General features: G+C 48.5%; 1 protein-coding gene across 1 annotated transcript in view; it reads right to left on the bottom strand.

Moving 5' to 3' along the window:
* The window catches only part of LOC104410631 (astrotactin-2), a gene marked incomplete at both ends in the record, with an annotated part of 71,615 nt that extends 62,747 nt beyond the window's left edge, over positions 1–8,868 (bottom strand). The window contains one exon of the mRNA XM_010020862.1: positions 8,722–8,868. Within this exon, the coding sequence (XP_010019164.1) occupies positions 8,722–8,868 (147 nt within the window). The remainder of the gene's footprint in view (positions 1–8,721) is intronic.
* Positions 8,869–15,919: the final 7,051 nt, after the last annotated feature.

Raw genomic sequence — 15,919 nt, 5'->3', positions numbered from 1 at the left:
CCACAAGGTCTACCAGCACCTCGAGGGACTGATTTGTTTGGCTTTGTGTGTGTGTGTGTTTCCCCCTCACCCCCTTCCTTCGACACTGATCAAAGCCAGATCAGTTAAGGCAGCATCAAAAGTTCATATCTTTCATGCTGGGGTCTCCTTCGAAGTTCAGTGGAACTGCTTAAGCCTTGACAAAAGAGGCTTGAAGTTTTGACATCTCAAAAATCATTTTCCAGAACACAACAGGATAAAACAGCTCAGAAGAGATAGCTAACAAGGGGAAAGAACAAAGCACCCAAAAGGCAGCCAAGAGAGTTTGGCTTTTCCTTTCTCTCTCTCTCTTCCTTTTCAAGAGAAAAGATCAAAATATGTTTTTTTTAAGACTTTCTATTTCTTCCTCCCTCTGCTCTTTCTGTCTTTGGTCCATTCACTGTTTCTTGGCCAACAAAACTCCTTTTCATCTAATATTAGCATTGTGTGCTGGAAAGCTATTGGAGGTCATACTACAGGTTGCTATTAATGTATCCATCCATCTACCATCATAAAATTATAATCCTGCCACAGATATTTTCTTTAAACACTAGAGGAAGGATTATCCCCCTTGCTCTGTTCTATAGGTAAAAAGAGCAACCCTATTTGATTTCTTTGGAGACCTTTTTTATTTTCCTTGTTAAACTTGAAAGAATATTTCCCAAAGAGACAACTCCTCCCCTATCAGCTCTTTGCATTGATCAGCTCTCGCTCTCCTGTCCTGGTCTTAAATTTCTTTCAGACAATGCAGAACCACTAGATAGATGTTGGATGCCCAGGACACACTTACACTGACCTAAGGAAGACAATCAGGCTTGCTGCAGGATTGCACCCACACTCTAATAGGGTAGGCAATCATAGAATCAGAGTGGTTTGGGCTGGAAAAGACCTTAAAGCTCCTCCAGTTCCAACCCCTGCCACGGGCAGGGACACCTTCCACTAGAGCAGGTTACTTCAAGCCCCTGTATCCAACTTGGCCTTGAACACTGCCAGGGATGGGGCAGCCACAGCTTCTCTGGGCACCCTGTGCCAGCACCTCAGCACCCTCACAGGGAAGAGCTGCTGCCTCAGAGCTCACAATGGCAGGTTAAAGCCATTCCTCCTTGTCCTGTCACTGCACTTGTAAAAAGCTTCTCTCCAGGTTTCTTGTAGCCCCTTTAAGTACCGGAAGGCTGATTCTTCAAAGTCAAACTCTTAATTCCATATTCTAATTTGAATCCAGGGACAGTATCACACTGGGTTAAAATCCAAGCTCTCCACTCTATCTTCCTTTTCAAATGGTTTCTCTCTTGAACCAGATGAAATGCCTAACCAGAAAGTTATGATAGCCACTTTTAAAACCCACAAAAGCCTAGAGGCACATCTTTCATTTACTCTCCCATCAGCCCAAGTGCACACAATTTACATCCTTGACTCAAATGTGTATTTTCAGCACACAGATTACTTGCACAGCCTGGGCTGCTCATATCAATGCTCCCCAACCACTGATTCTGGATGCTCACGCCCAGAGACCCCCATCCCTTAGAAACACTGTCAGTCCTGCCAGAGCTTTTTCACTCTGGCAAAGCAGAAGCAAATTAGTGATACAAATCTGCATGTAATTACAGCTCTGAGTAGAAGCATCTTTCCTGTGGGAGGAGCAGGGTTACATTTTAAGTGTTAAATTGCACTTTCTTGATAATTCTGACAGACGTTTTCTTTGGGGTTCCTTGACACAGTCTTGATTTCACCAGGGCTGAGCTTCTGACAGGCAATGCCCATATTCAACCTCATACAGCGGGTGAGGACTTGGTCAACTTTTCCCAAACCCAAGGGAAATGGCATCTTTGCACCTTGGCTTTGTGGTCAAGCTCCCACTGCAGTGATATCTCCCATGGTGGTACTAGACAATATCATTGTGCAGGTGTCGGTAACAGCACATCTCTATCTTCAACAGGCATCTGGGCCAGCAACGGCTGAGACAGAAATTAGACTCCTAAAGAAAAGCTTTTCCTTAATGCTCCGTATCTCCCAACTTCCATGCTCCAGCCTGAGGCTCTTCCTCAGTGATGCTCTCTAGATATTGGACAAGGGCTTGAGGAAATCCAGCCTAAATCAAATCACATCATGAAGTATATGACAGAAGAGTTAAGATTAGCTTTAAACAACACAAAGTGTGTGTGAACGGGGAATTTTCAGCCAGCACCAAGACCAAACATCCTTCCAGGATGGCAGAAAACATAACCAAGAGGCATCACGTGCAAAGTTATTATGCCATGGGATCCAAGCAAGCTATCACTCACTCATCAAGAGATTGCACATCAGCAATGGTACTTGTTGGAAGAATGATAAAGTGAAGTGGCATGTTCCTAGCTATGCAAGCTCCAAAAATCCTTACTGCACTGCTGCATCACTGCTGCTGCACGTATCCCATGAATTCTGTTTCAAAAGCAAGTGTGGCCTACGCCATCATCCCAAGATTGACCCACCACCACTCTGCAGGCAAGCAGGGTCTCATCCTGCGGCTGCATGAGTCAATGTTTGCATCTTTCCATCTATGAATATGAGCAGGTTAGTTGGTTAAGGACATGCCTTACTACAGTCCTCACTCACCATCCCTCCCAAATTAGAGAGCAAATAGTGTTGGTAGGTGAGCAGGCACTGGGAGATGCCAGCTCCCTGGTGGTGGGCACATCCTGCCTCTCTCAGGATGCAAGAACTCCTGGCTTTGAACCAGCCCCTGCTGACACCATCCAAATACCACCTTGAATCCCCCTGGCTTGGCTTCAATCAGTTCTGGAAAGGAGAAAGGAAGAGGCAAAGTGAAGTTGCCCCAGCAGCCCAGCACGCTTGCAGCAGGCACCGGCACAGGGGAGAATGGATACACGTTCACAAGCCTGTCAAAGGCACGATAAAAACATGATGTACTTCAGCCTCCAGAACCTTATTAGTTCCTCATGCAAAGCGCATTCACGCCATAAAACCATCTTGGAATCCTTTTGATCCGTGCTGATACAGTTCATAAATTGATGTTAATATTTAGAGTTCATGTCTGGTAATGCTGCAGCCATTTGCTCACATTTCCTCACCCAGCCAAACGGGTGCAGGAACAGGGGGGAGCTGTAATGCAGACATGGAGGAGACCTGGTGATTAAGAGCTGATGGAATTAAAGGCAATTTGTAAAGCTGCCCCCAGACACAGCCTCCAGAAACACTCAGGGTCCAGGGCAGCCAGACCAGGCACCAAGTCTGCAATAGGAAGGTGTTGCTTCTGCCAAAGCCCTGACCCGGGTCTCCACAGAGCAGCAGAATGAGTCCATGGGGAAGAAACAGCACAAGAACACACTTATTTTAATCCAGACATTTCCCTCTGCTGATCCCAAAGGGGCTGGTGGGGCTGGGACCAGCTGGAGAGCACAGGGGACAGCAATGGCAGCATCCCTCTGAAAGCCTGGATACCTTTGAGATCAGATCCCTTTCTCCATCCTTCTGGGGTACTTCACATGTAAAAAGAGCATCATCTCCAGCTTCGACTTGCTGTAAAATAGGATGGGGAGGCAGCAGATCCCCCACCTCCCGCTGCTCATTTCTCTGTGGCACATGCTGAGCACACGCAGGCAAGCACCTGAGGACACAAGTTAATGCCTGGTCACCTCCGAGGGCTGCAGGAGATTGAGCAGGAAATGTCAAAAGCAAACAATGTAAAGCAACACATTTAATTAAAACCAAAATGAGAAGTTGTTGCGAGTCCAACAATTGCAGACTGCAGAGCTCCAGCAATCTTCGGGGGAAATTAACACAAGCTGCTAATAGCAGCATCCAATTCCACCGGCGCCTTGGAGGGATCAGTGGTGGGGGAAGGTAGGAAATCATCTTTAGATGAAACAATTACCTATCAGCTGCGTGACAACTGCAGGACGTCACCAGGCAGATGCAGACGCATGAAGCTTAGAAGCAAAAAGGAAAACGCAAAGAAGCTTCCTCCAATTCTGCTATCGCAAAGGATCAAACCCAAAGCATGGTCACAAGTGGCAATTCCACCTCCAGCTGCTCTCCTGGCTTTGCACAGGGTGGGACTGTGTTTTCCTTCTTCCCCTCTGGCTTGCAGGGCAGTGTTCATGCTATGGGAATCCATCCATGCCTGCAGGAGGGCTGTGCTGTGCCTCTGCTCCTGACCTGCATAAACCACCCAGCCCGCAGCTCAGACAGGGATAACCACGTCTCCTCTGGCACGCATCTCACAACAGGAGGGAAGGAGGCTACGGATGCCCTGAGATGCCTTTGAAGTGACAGAAACCTGCTTTATGCCCTTTATTTCCACTTATAAAACAAAGCCCTACAAGCCCCTAGCTAAATGTAGCCTTGCCTCCTTCGGTATGCACCAGAGGATCTCACGTCCCTCTCCCACTAAAGTATCCAGATCCAAACATCCACCCACACCATATATAACCTCTTTGCAGGCTGTAAAAATGGGAAGCTTTAATTGACACTATATTTCAAACTGTTGTGAAGCAAGGACATACTCCAGGCTCAGTCCTCTGGGGTATCTTTCCCCAGCCCTGCCTCCCCTGCAAGCAGCTCCCAATGCTGTATCTTTAGTTTTTGAATGATTACTTATAAGGGGAGAAAAAACCCAACTGTTGAATGTACAGAGCCCAGTGCCTCACATATTCACATAAAGAGTTTTATGGATCACATGGAGGGGCTCTCTTTCTTTTCTTCCCCCCTTTTGACACTAAAGGGTCCTCTAAATAATACTTTGCATTTCCATATCCTCATAAAAGCCACTACTATCCTTTCTATAAATCTAAGCCATCTCTGAAATCAATGATGCCATCTGCTCAGCACAGGCAGAGGGTGCCCCTAAATGTGATGCCCTGGAGCAGCAGAAGGAAGAGGATGCTCCAACCATTGCATCCCAAAAGAAGGGTTAGAGCCATCAGCCCATTTCTCAGAGGTAGGATGTCCCCATTCTTCCCCACCAGCAAAAAGCAGGGATGCTTCTGCAAAGCTTTCCTGGATTTGGCCACCCCATGAAGGCAGAGGAGCTGGACAAACCAGGCAGGAATTGCTCAAAGGGGAGAGGAGCTGCAGGGGGACACCCCATCAAGTGAACAAATGGAAGAAAATGAACTGAGAGAGAGAAATAAGGGCAATATAGACAGGCTGGTTATTAACACTGCTGCTTGGAATATATTCCCCCAGCTTTTGCTGCCAGTTGGTTTCTGGTCCCAGTTCTTTCCCTCCTCTTTCCCATCCTGTGACTCCAGCGGCCTTAGGAGGCTTCTTTCTCTAGCTTCATTGCTTGCTGCAGAGGGGAAAGTTGCTTTTCTCCAAAGCTAGAGGCATTTGGTGGGTCTTCCCCCTGCACCCCTCCTTTTCCCAACTTGGCATTGGCTCCTGGCTCAATGCAGCTTACTGGCATCTATTTAACATTCCCTTCAATGATGAGTTTTCATCTGCTAGGAGAGGGAATTCTTTCAACCTCTGTGTTTGCCTTTTCCTGCAGAGGTTGTTGGGAGCTGCTCTGCTTTAGGATTTTTCCTTGGCTATTGAAATACCACATTTCAAAAAGGAATTGAGAAGGCATCCACCCTTCTCTTGCATGGGAGCACCTTCTGTGAATGCACCATTCCTGGCTTCTCAGAGTCTGCGTGATCATCATGCGAAATACAAAAGAGAACAGCTCCAGGAACCAGATATTTAAGTGCAAGGCAACATTCATGAACATGGTGCACACCACTAGGTATGTGAGAGGCTGGTTTAGGACTGATTCTTCCCTGTGAGGGTGTTTGAGGCACAGGGTGCCCAGAGAAGCTGTGGCTGCCCCATCCCTGGCAGTGCTCAAGGCCAGGTTGGACACAGGGGCTTGGAGCAACCTGCTCTAGTGGAAGGTGTCCCTGCCTGTGGCAGGGGTTGGAACTGGAGGAGCTTTAAGGTCCCTTCCAACACAAACCAGTCTGGGATTCTATGACCAAAGCCCCCATCCTCATCCAGGCCAAAGACATCAGGGGAATGCCCACACCAACCCCCTTTTGCATCCAGGCAAAAGCAGGTTTAAATCCACCCAGGACACCCTCAGGGAGTAACAAGTCCCCTCTTTTCCACCAACATTAAGACTCCGGGTGCCAAGCCTTTGCAAACACAACCAGCCATGTTTTTCCTGGGTATCATTAAGATTTCCCAGCCCAGCTTGGTTCTGTGATGCCTTTAAATGTTTTATAGTATTTTGCTGCCAGTTGGGATTTGTTGCTATTCAAAAAGAAGGGACAAGTTTAAGAGCTTCTCTCTTCCCAGGCGAGGAACTCTGCCATCGCATAAAGTGATGAGATCTTAGTGAAAGTGATAGCCACTGCAAAGTGTACTTGGCTGCTTCTGGGTGAAGAATTTGACTGTTTCTCATAAAAAATACTAAAAAAGTTCTTGCAGTTTGTAATTATATTTTACAGTTTCATCACAAAGCTCATTTTAATTCTTCTCCAAACCGGTTTTACCAGTCCTCTCGCCACTTTCTCTTCAGCAAAGTCATTAAGTCGGGACTGGAGATCATCCCATTTCCCCCAGTTTCAAGGATATTAATCTGTTTTAGTGGTGTTTCATTGTCATTTCCATTCGAGTGTTCTCCCTATTTGCATAATTTGCGTTGCCACCCCTTTCCCAGTGACAAGCATAGGCTCAGCTTTCCATGTTCAATTCCACACAGTTGCATTGTGTTATTTTGTATTTTGAGGACATGCCGTCTTCACTGGGCCAGGAGCAGGATGCCGATGTCTTATCTCCATCACTGCCTTCCCAGATAACCTCCAGCAAGTACCAAAACCAGTTGTGAACTCCCAGTCCAAGCAAGAAACTAGCCAGCACCCATCTCAAAGGGACATGAGTTGACAGTGGAGCAATCTCCTTTCCCCACTGTAAAAGGAGTTTCCGTTTCCAGCTACTCAGAATAACAATTTGACTCTTTAGAACACTTATATGGACAACTCTTACAGTTTTTAGAAGCAGGTCAAGGTGTAGACAAGTCCTTTGTTTCAAGTTAAGGCTTTTTCATATCTTCACTCCACTGACGTTCAGTTCCTCCAACCTGAGACCACAATGTAGATGGTCACCTCCTCTCCCCTTTAAGGGTCAAGCTTTGATAGCCCATCTACCCAGAGACTGGGTTGCAATTTCCACAGTCAGTGGCTCAGGAGCATCCTCAGGGATCAGAGCAGAAGCAACCCTGCACATCAGCATGGGGGCATCGACCAACTGCACACAACACCCATCCCATAAGACACTTACGATCCCCATCACACATAGTGATGCAGATGCTTCTCTGCATCACTAGGTGCAGACAAAGAAGTGGGGTTAACAAGGCAGTGGTGGAGCTGGGGAGATCACATGCTCCATCACTGTTCCAGTGCACATAACATCCCACAAATGCATATCAAAGCCAAGAAGAAACCACTCTTAGCAGGACTATACCCCACTTCAAAGACACTGGTGGGACCCTTACCACCATGGGGTGATGGTTTAAGCCCCTCTCCATCACCCCTGGCTGCTGCCATGCCTCCGCACCTCTTTAACCATCCACTTCTCCCCAAAGTATTAATCCCCCCAATACGGGTCCCCCATCCCAGCCCCAAAGCGGGGGCTTTACAGGAGTTGGCCATGCCAGGACACCCCAGCAGCTACAGTGATGCACCAGCTCCATGCAGCACGTTTCTGGCAGAGAAGAAGTGTCCCCTCCACATGCCCCAAGCAGCGAGATGAGTGCAGGAGCTGAGGAATTGGAACCGACTGAATAATGGCTCCTGTCTGCTGGAAGAAAATGAAATTTGCCCTCATGTTACCGAAAACTTGCACTTGACGCTCACTGCACATTATAAAGTAAAGGTCAGTGAAACACAACAAACGCGAGGAGCCAGGTTGGAGAAAGCAATAAATAGTGACAGCAGCCCTCGTCTAATTGTTCAAAGCATCTCTGCTTTGGCTCAAACCCTAGCAATTTCCCTCCACACTGCTGCAAGGGGCTGGGATGAGCAGCTTGGCTGCTGCAGGACAGGAGGATGTCTGTTTATTCAGGGCTTGTCAGAGAGTTTGGAAGAAAACAGGAACATCCAGCAGACACAATTAGTAGTAGGCATAGTAGTAATGATGATAATAAGGTGCTGCTACAGAGATTTTGGCCTCAGGCTCATATAATAAAATGATGATGATGATGATGATGATAATAATAATAATAATAATAATAATATTTTGGCCTCAGGCTTGCGTAATAAATAAAAGAATAATAATATTAATCATAATGATAATAATAGATTTATTAGTAGTAATAGTGATAGGACAAGGGGTGATGGGTTCAAATTGAAACAGGGGAAGTTCAGGTTAGATATAAAGTTCCCTGTGAGGGTGCTGAGGCGCTCCACAGGGTACCCAGAGAAGTGGTAAATGCTCCATCCCTGGCAGTGTTCAAGTCTGGGTTGGACAGAGCCTTGGGTGACATGGTCTAGTGTGAGGTGCCCCTGCCCATGGCAGGGATGATCTTAAGGTCCTTTCTAACCCAAACCAGTGCGTGAGTCAATGATTTAGATTTTGGCCTCAGGCTCACAGGTGTGCTTTGCTCCTCCAGGACGGGGGATCCCTGCAGCCAAACACAGCCAGGGCAATTCCCAAAAAGAGAGACTCCTCGTGTCCCAGACAGAGCCGGTGGGGAGCGGGGTCCGAGTCCCCTGAGGGTCTTACCATCCGCGATGAAGTGCTCGGGCACGTGAAGCGTCACCTTGACAGTGAGCGGGCAGGAGAGCTGGGAGCCGCACACCACGGCCAGGACACAGGAGCTCACCGCGATCAGGGTCAGCGCTGTCTTGTTGACGGGGCTCTTCATTGAACCTGGAAGGCAGAGAGAGGGGTTGGTAGGCAAAAGGTAAAGCGGTATCAGGGATGTGTGGATGCAGGGGAGTCCCAGCCCCGGGGAAGGCAGGGATTGAAAATGAAGACACAGCTCAGTAGCACTGGAAGAGCTCTTAAGGTCTGCAAACCCATCACACTGTTTTGCCTGGAGTTTAACATTCATGTTGTTTCACTGAGTTACATACATCTTAGGACTGTATTTTCCTCGAGGAGGGAAAAAAATCTGCTGAGAACCCTTCTCTCAGGGTGGGTGTACAGAGGGTGTACAGACCCCCTCTCTGGGAAGCCCTCCTCCCTGCAGCCATCCACCACCCCTGCCAGGCTCCCACAGCAAAGCCACGTCATTTCTCATCAGCCTTCGTTTATTTGGCAAATCTTCTCAAGTCACAGAAAATAATCAAACTAAATCTGAGAGCTGCCCAGACCGTGGCACCATTTGCTTTCCCTTAACACCAGGAGAAATGTACACCTGTAGATGCTATATAGCACTGCTGAATGCAGATATATATATATATGTTTAGTTGTCACAGAGGGACTACACCAAAGAACAAAGTGACCTACAGATCCAGGCACTTTTGATAGGCAGGAGATATTACAAATCAAGTTCTATTCTGTCAGGTGCAGAAGCTCACAACATCTCCTACAAAGCAGGTTGGTGTTTTCTGACACACAAAAGCCAGTGCCAAAGCAGGCACCCAGCCTGTGGACACCCACCATCCCTCATCTCGAAGGCCACGTGCCTGGCATAGAATCAGAGAACGGTTTGGGTTAGAAAGGACCTTAAGATCATCCAGTTCCAACCCCCTGCCATGGGCAGGGGTGCCTCACACTAGACCATGTTGCTTGAGGTTCTGTCCAACCTGGCCTTGAACACTGCCAGGGATGGGGCAGCCACGGCTTCTCCGGGCACCCTGTGCCAGTGCCTCAGCACCCTCACAGGGAAGAATTTCACATGAAGACTAAGGGATGCCTGCATCAAGGAATAATTCCATGAGGCTGGGGGGATCCCATCAGCTCAGGTCCTCTCAGACCTGCGCATTCAGCCAGGCTTGGTTGGTGGCTTCTATTTTATCTGGGGGGGTTTTGAAGCATTAGGTAAAAGTCAACAAGTCAATGAGGAGCTTGAGTGTCTGCAGGTCTAGAGAGGCCAGCAGCAGGTACAAACCCACCAGGAAACCCTCGTGGAGCAGTACAGCATTGAGATGACTGAATCCCCCTCAGCTGCAGTTGGGTGGGACAGAGCAGCCTCCAGACTCTGCAGGAATGGGGGTGAAGCTGGGCAACAGAGTCATTGAAAGAGACCTGGCTGCCCCTGGAGATTGGGATGCTCTTGTTGGACAGAAGTGCCCACATGTCTGACTGAGGCACCCTCCACTGATGGAGACAACCAGGAGAAACTGCCCCCAGGCTATCAACTGGTCTCCACTGCCCAGAAGGGAGCAAGCCTGGAGTCTGCATCCTTGGGGTACCGCTGGTCCCTCCCTGCTTAGCCTTCTCCAGACCTGGGGCTGCCCCCACTGCTGCTCCAACTGCACCTCAATCCCCATGGCCACTTAGTCCAACACCTCACACCAAGACTCCACTCTTCTCAAAGCTAACAACAGACACCTCTGAGAGAGACAGTTCCCTTCTCCAGTGCTTGGGATGACCATCAAAAACCACTTAGGGACTGTGGTGATAGCACAGAGAGGGCACTACCCCACAATTAACCCCAACCACTGCACAGTCTGTTACAGTGCAGCTGAGATGACCAATCTCCCAGCAGACCTGACCACATCCCTGCTCAGGATTCCAGCGAGGACACTTACTGACTCTTGGAAGCTGATCCAGCCTCTCCTCCCTTGCTCCCTGGCCTTTACCACCTTTTCAGCAAAGCAAGATGTAAAAAGCATCAGACTGGAGACTGAATGGGAAATACATCCAGCAAGATAGCACTTGCACACCATGTAATGTGACCAAAGCTGCTATAGAAACAGTGGTGCCAGAGCAGGGTCCTCACACTTGGCACAACCTACATTTTCCAGTCACAGCATGACCTGACCCACCAAAGCATCCCCTGCTGCAGGATGGAGCTTGCACCAGCCTATTCAAACCAGCATCTGCAAGACAGGAGAAGTGGCTGTTCTGCTGGAAAATACCCCCCTCACTGCGATACAGGAGTATGCAAATTCATTATTTATGAAGCATCTTTTACTGTCCTTATGCATGCATCATGTAAACAGCTTTCCCACCCCTCTTTCACAGCTTTATCGCCGACCTCCTGTGCCCTTCACCTTGAGATCTCCCTTTCTCTTTCCTTCCCAATCTTTATTTAAATTAGCAGCATAAGTTAGCACCTCCTTGGGAAGCAAACTCATTGAGCAGACTGTGCCTGCCACAAACGCTGTGCTTGCTTGGAGCTACTACACAAATGCTAAAAGGCAAAAGAGGTGGGAAAAAGGAAAAGAAAAAGCAAGGAAAAAAGCCTCCATTGGGATAAGTGGACACAGGCAAGTGTACAATAGAGCAGAGAACACTGGGTTTTACCATTATAAATTACCTTTCAATCCAGGGTATTAAAGCACTTTGCAAACATTAAATCATAAATCCCTTAGGAGTTAGACGAGTATTATCCCCTCTTCACAAAGAGCCTGAATCACAGGTACGATGGCGGCTTTCACCATCCTGCAGCCAGAGTGGAGCTGGAGGAATCAGGATCTGGGAGTTCAGTCCACATGGCTGCTTCTTTCCCCATGACTAAGAGGAGAGGGGCACAGGAGCTTGGAACAGCAAAAAGCTCATTACAGCTCAATGAGTTTGAGCTTGGCTGCCCAAGGAAAGGGACAATGTGCTATAAAGTCACCTATAACCACCTTCCCGTTCTCCCCTGCCTCCTGCACCCGACTTGTTTCCATCACAGCACTAATTACTGACCTCCAGAACTGCCCAACATTGGCTTTGACCAACTGAACCAAAGCAACGGGTCTTCTACTTGAGCAGAAATTGGATTTCCAGCTCAGCTCTTCACTGCTCACGGCCAGTTTGCTGCCAGGTTTGAAGGAAGGCTGCTGGAAAAGCAGATCCTTCCCTCGTTTGTTAAAGAGAAGGACATGGCTCCCATTTTCCATCCCATTGCCTGCTCTTCAGACCACTGATGCTCCAGCAGAAGCACTGCTGTGCTGCGTTTAAAAACCCATCTGGAGATAAACAGCTTCATGCTAGGCCTCTAAAACCATGAGCAAATATATTCTTAGCTAACCAAACCAACCTCAGCAGGTTCAACAGGGCTTCATGTTCCTGTTAGAGGCGAGACAAAATGATCCATCCCTTCCTCAGCCCAGGGAGGGGATCCAAACCCAGCTCAGTAACTCGGGTAGCACCACACGAACCACTACACTGCACACAGAAGCCCTACCTTCTTGAAGCCTGCTCCTTCCCTCCTCTCCTTGTCACGTCCAGGCTTCCAGTGAGGTGTTTAAAGTGCAGATTTGCAAACCAAAGAAGCTGGCATCACCTCCTTTACTAGAACAAGAGAGCCAAATGGAGAATGCAAGGCCTTCATGGACAGCTGACGTGACTCAGAAGCCCCTAGAGCCTCATCATCCCATCTTTGGCTCTTGTGGGGTCCAAAAACCCAAGAGGAAGAAGGTGACCAGGCACGCATGAGACCAAACTCACTTCCTGTATGTCTCTGCTCTGATAAATCCTTCATCTATTGAGATGATCTACCTTTTTAATGAAGCATGTTTTTGTTGCATTTTGGATGGTTACAACCAAGTAAGTGTGTGCCCAAGTGCTCAGCGGGGAAAGCAATGGCCTGGGGAGCCTGTGCCCAAGGACCGGGCAGAGCAGCAGGACACACAAGGATGATGGAGAAGAAGAACTTACTCCTTTCCAACAGGGAGAAGTCACCTTTTCCTCCCAACCAGTGAGAGCAAAGGAGAAAGAAACAGAAAGCAATGCAAACTGCTTTGTTTTAGGGCAGAATCATACCTGAGACACTTCCCGCTAGTGATCCAATTAACAGCAGCTTAATTAGATGGGGAGACAAGAGGAGTAGCCAGGACTGTGATCAGAGGGGTTCCTGCCACCACCACCTTTCCCACCTAGGATTTCTGCTCCTCCCTTTCAACACCAGAGCCAATGAGCCTGGCTTCAGCCTCACGGAGAGGACATGGATCCCTCAGCAGCCAGCTTGGTGCTTGCAAAGCACCACATCTCCCTGAAGATTCTGCACCCGCTGCATGATGAAGATAAATCCAAAGGCACTGGTGTAAACACTCTGCAAACAGCCCCTCCAAACACACCTCGTCTCCTTGGAAATATCATCTCCTATTGCAGTTAATTAACTCACTGCTTTGTACACTTTCCCTTGCTCACCTAAGGACAAGGAGGGAGAAGAAAACACATCAAAACTCCAAGCTCGCTTCTTTTTAATACTAAATTTAGGAAGGAAAAAAACCCGCTCTGTTCAGAACACGTATGGATTTACAAGCAACACAAATATCCTGTGCTCTGGGTAATGTGATGTTTCTAAATCAGGCTCATAAATACATGCTTGGGAGATTAGTCCATAAGAAAAAATGCACTTTAATTACCCCATCTTTATCAGTACACAGCCCATGGTGTTAGCCATATGTGGGTGTTAAACGCCAAGTGCTTTGCAATCTTCCCCATCCCTCTGGAGATAATAGCAATAATAGGGAATGTTTTGCGGCTACTCGGATATTAAAATGTATTTCCACTACCCAAGGAGGACAGAGCAGGGGAACGGAGAGTGCCTGAACTGCTTAGCAACGTGTGGAGCAGCTGCCCAGCCGCCGTGCCACGTTGCATGCGAAATGTCCTGGTGCAGGGTGAGGAGCACCCACGGCATCCCTGGGGAGCAGCGAGCCCACCGCAGCCCGTCTCACACCCCTGCATCCTTCCCCGTGTTGCTGGCATGTCACCGTATCAGGAGAGCTCCTAATGATCCTTCTTTATGTTCCAGCAGAGGCTCATTAAGATGGTACAACAGCGTTTCCAGGACACCCTCACACACAGAAACATCTCAAGGTGTTTTACAAGTGGGAGATCGTGTGGAATCAAATCAGACACAAATTAAAGGGAGCAGGGGTGTTGGAAGGCGGCTCTGGCCATGGAGCATCCCTGTGCCGGATGTGCCCCTTCCCACTCCACACTAGGGCCTCACACCCCCTTCCACATCAGGATGGTCTCTTTTCCTCCAGCACACATGGGATTGGGACAGGATGGGACATCCTCCTTCCAGCCACAGTTCTGCACCATGGACCCCACCAAGTCCTCAGAGACCACTGTGCCCCAGAGATACTCCCTCAGAAATGGGACATGGATGCAATGAACCTGCCAGGCAGGATCTGAGCAGTGGGGTGAGAGCCCAAGCAGGCACTTCATTGCGCACCCTCTCCACAATGCCTGGCCTTAGCCTCTCCTAGAGCAAGCACCTTCTCCATCACTGCCTTGGACAAATCCCAAATGAAGGTGCTTACATCCAAAGGCTGGATCTGGGTCAGGGCTTGGGCATGGGGCTGTCTCCAGCCTCATCCCCTGAGTCAGCTGGATGAGGATCAATCCGAAGTGATGGCTTTGCTCTTCCCAGGCCAGGGGAGACTCACCTCCAAGAGAGCAGAGAGGGTGCACAGCAGAAGGGACAGGGAGGAAGCAGAGGAGACGGCTGCGCTGTGCAGCAGAAGGGTGAGATCAGACACTTCTGGATTTATAGAGGATTTGATCTTGCTAAGCACACGCTGAATCAGATTAATACTATTAACATTTACGAATTATGAGCTGTGAATTAGCCAAGGCATCCTCCCGCACAGCACAAGGGGGCTGCAGAAAAGACAGCCACGGCTGTGGGTTGGGAAGAGGAGGATGCTGAGGGTGGCACGGCCACCACGGGAGGTCAGGATTGGGCTGCTGGACCCCGTGGCAAGGTCAAGGCTTTGGGAGCTGATCTGTGGTGTACACTGCAGCCTGCACTGGAGATAAGGAGTCCCAGCAAGCAATTATGCTCCTCCAGCCTTGGGTTCTTCACATGCTCCTGGAGTTTTAATGCCTCATGTATTGAATAAATATATTTACTCCCTAATTACACAGTTGCTGGTGGTGCTCCCCCTTTGCTCTAAAACAATGGGCCTGCAGCTCAGAGGCATGCTGACAGTAAATTTCAATCGGGAGGAGGAGGAAGAAGGGGGAAAGTGGAAGGAAAGCAAGAGCCCTGAAGGCTAGGCAAGGAACTGGGAGGGGAGAGTGGAAACAGAGATGAACAAGGTGGCGCTGGCTGAGATGCTGTGACCCACCAGCCCCATCACCACCAGTGTCAGCACCTCCAGCCCCATCACCACAGATGATGGCTCTTAGAGGTCCCCCGGCACAGCAAAGAGGGGAGAATTTGTGCAAACCCAATTTGCTCTCCTGGCATCGTTACATTTTTTTGCCATTTCTCTGGGCATGGACTATTAAAATCAATGAAGTCAGTTTTGCTTTCATGTTCTTGGTGCCGAATTGGTTGAGATAAAATCGCATTAAAGAAACAGTTACATATTTAAAGGCAGAGATTGTCTGCCCTGGAATTTTCTTTCATGCAAATCAATGGAAACACTTTTCCTGGAATTAAAGCCTGATCTTCTTTCTTTTTTTTTTTTTTTTTGTTTTAAACTCAGAATGAGTCCCAATTTTACAATATACAAACACAAAGGCAAATCTGAGTAGAAGGCTTCATTTTAAGGAGGAGGGAAAGCAATTTTCCGTGCAGTGTAATGAAAACATTATTCCTACAGGAAAAAAGAGGAAAGAAAGTAATCATTATCTATGAAATAGCTCATGTTGAGTCACAGCCCAGGGAGGATTGTGCTCGGCAAGCAAAGGGCCGGTCAGACAGCTGAATTGATTTTGGAGACCTGGAGAGAGCAGGGATGGAGGCCAGGTTGCCAGGGAGGGCTCAGGACCTGGCAGGAGATTCCCCAGCACATGGTTGCTGCTGGACATCCACCACACTGCCTGTTCAGGCCCTGCCCACCCGCCCTCCCTTTGC

Source organism: Nestor notabilis, unplaced genomic scaffold (genome assembly GCF_000696875.1).
Source record: "Nestor notabilis isolate BGI_N333 unplaced genomic scaffold, ASM69687v1 scaffold4798, whole genome shotgun sequence".
In the NCBI taxonomy this organism is placed as follows: Eukaryota; Metazoa; Chordata; class Aves; order Psittaciformes; family Psittacidae; genus Nestor; species Nestor notabilis.
This window is presented reverse-complemented; position numbering and strand designations above follow the sequence as displayed.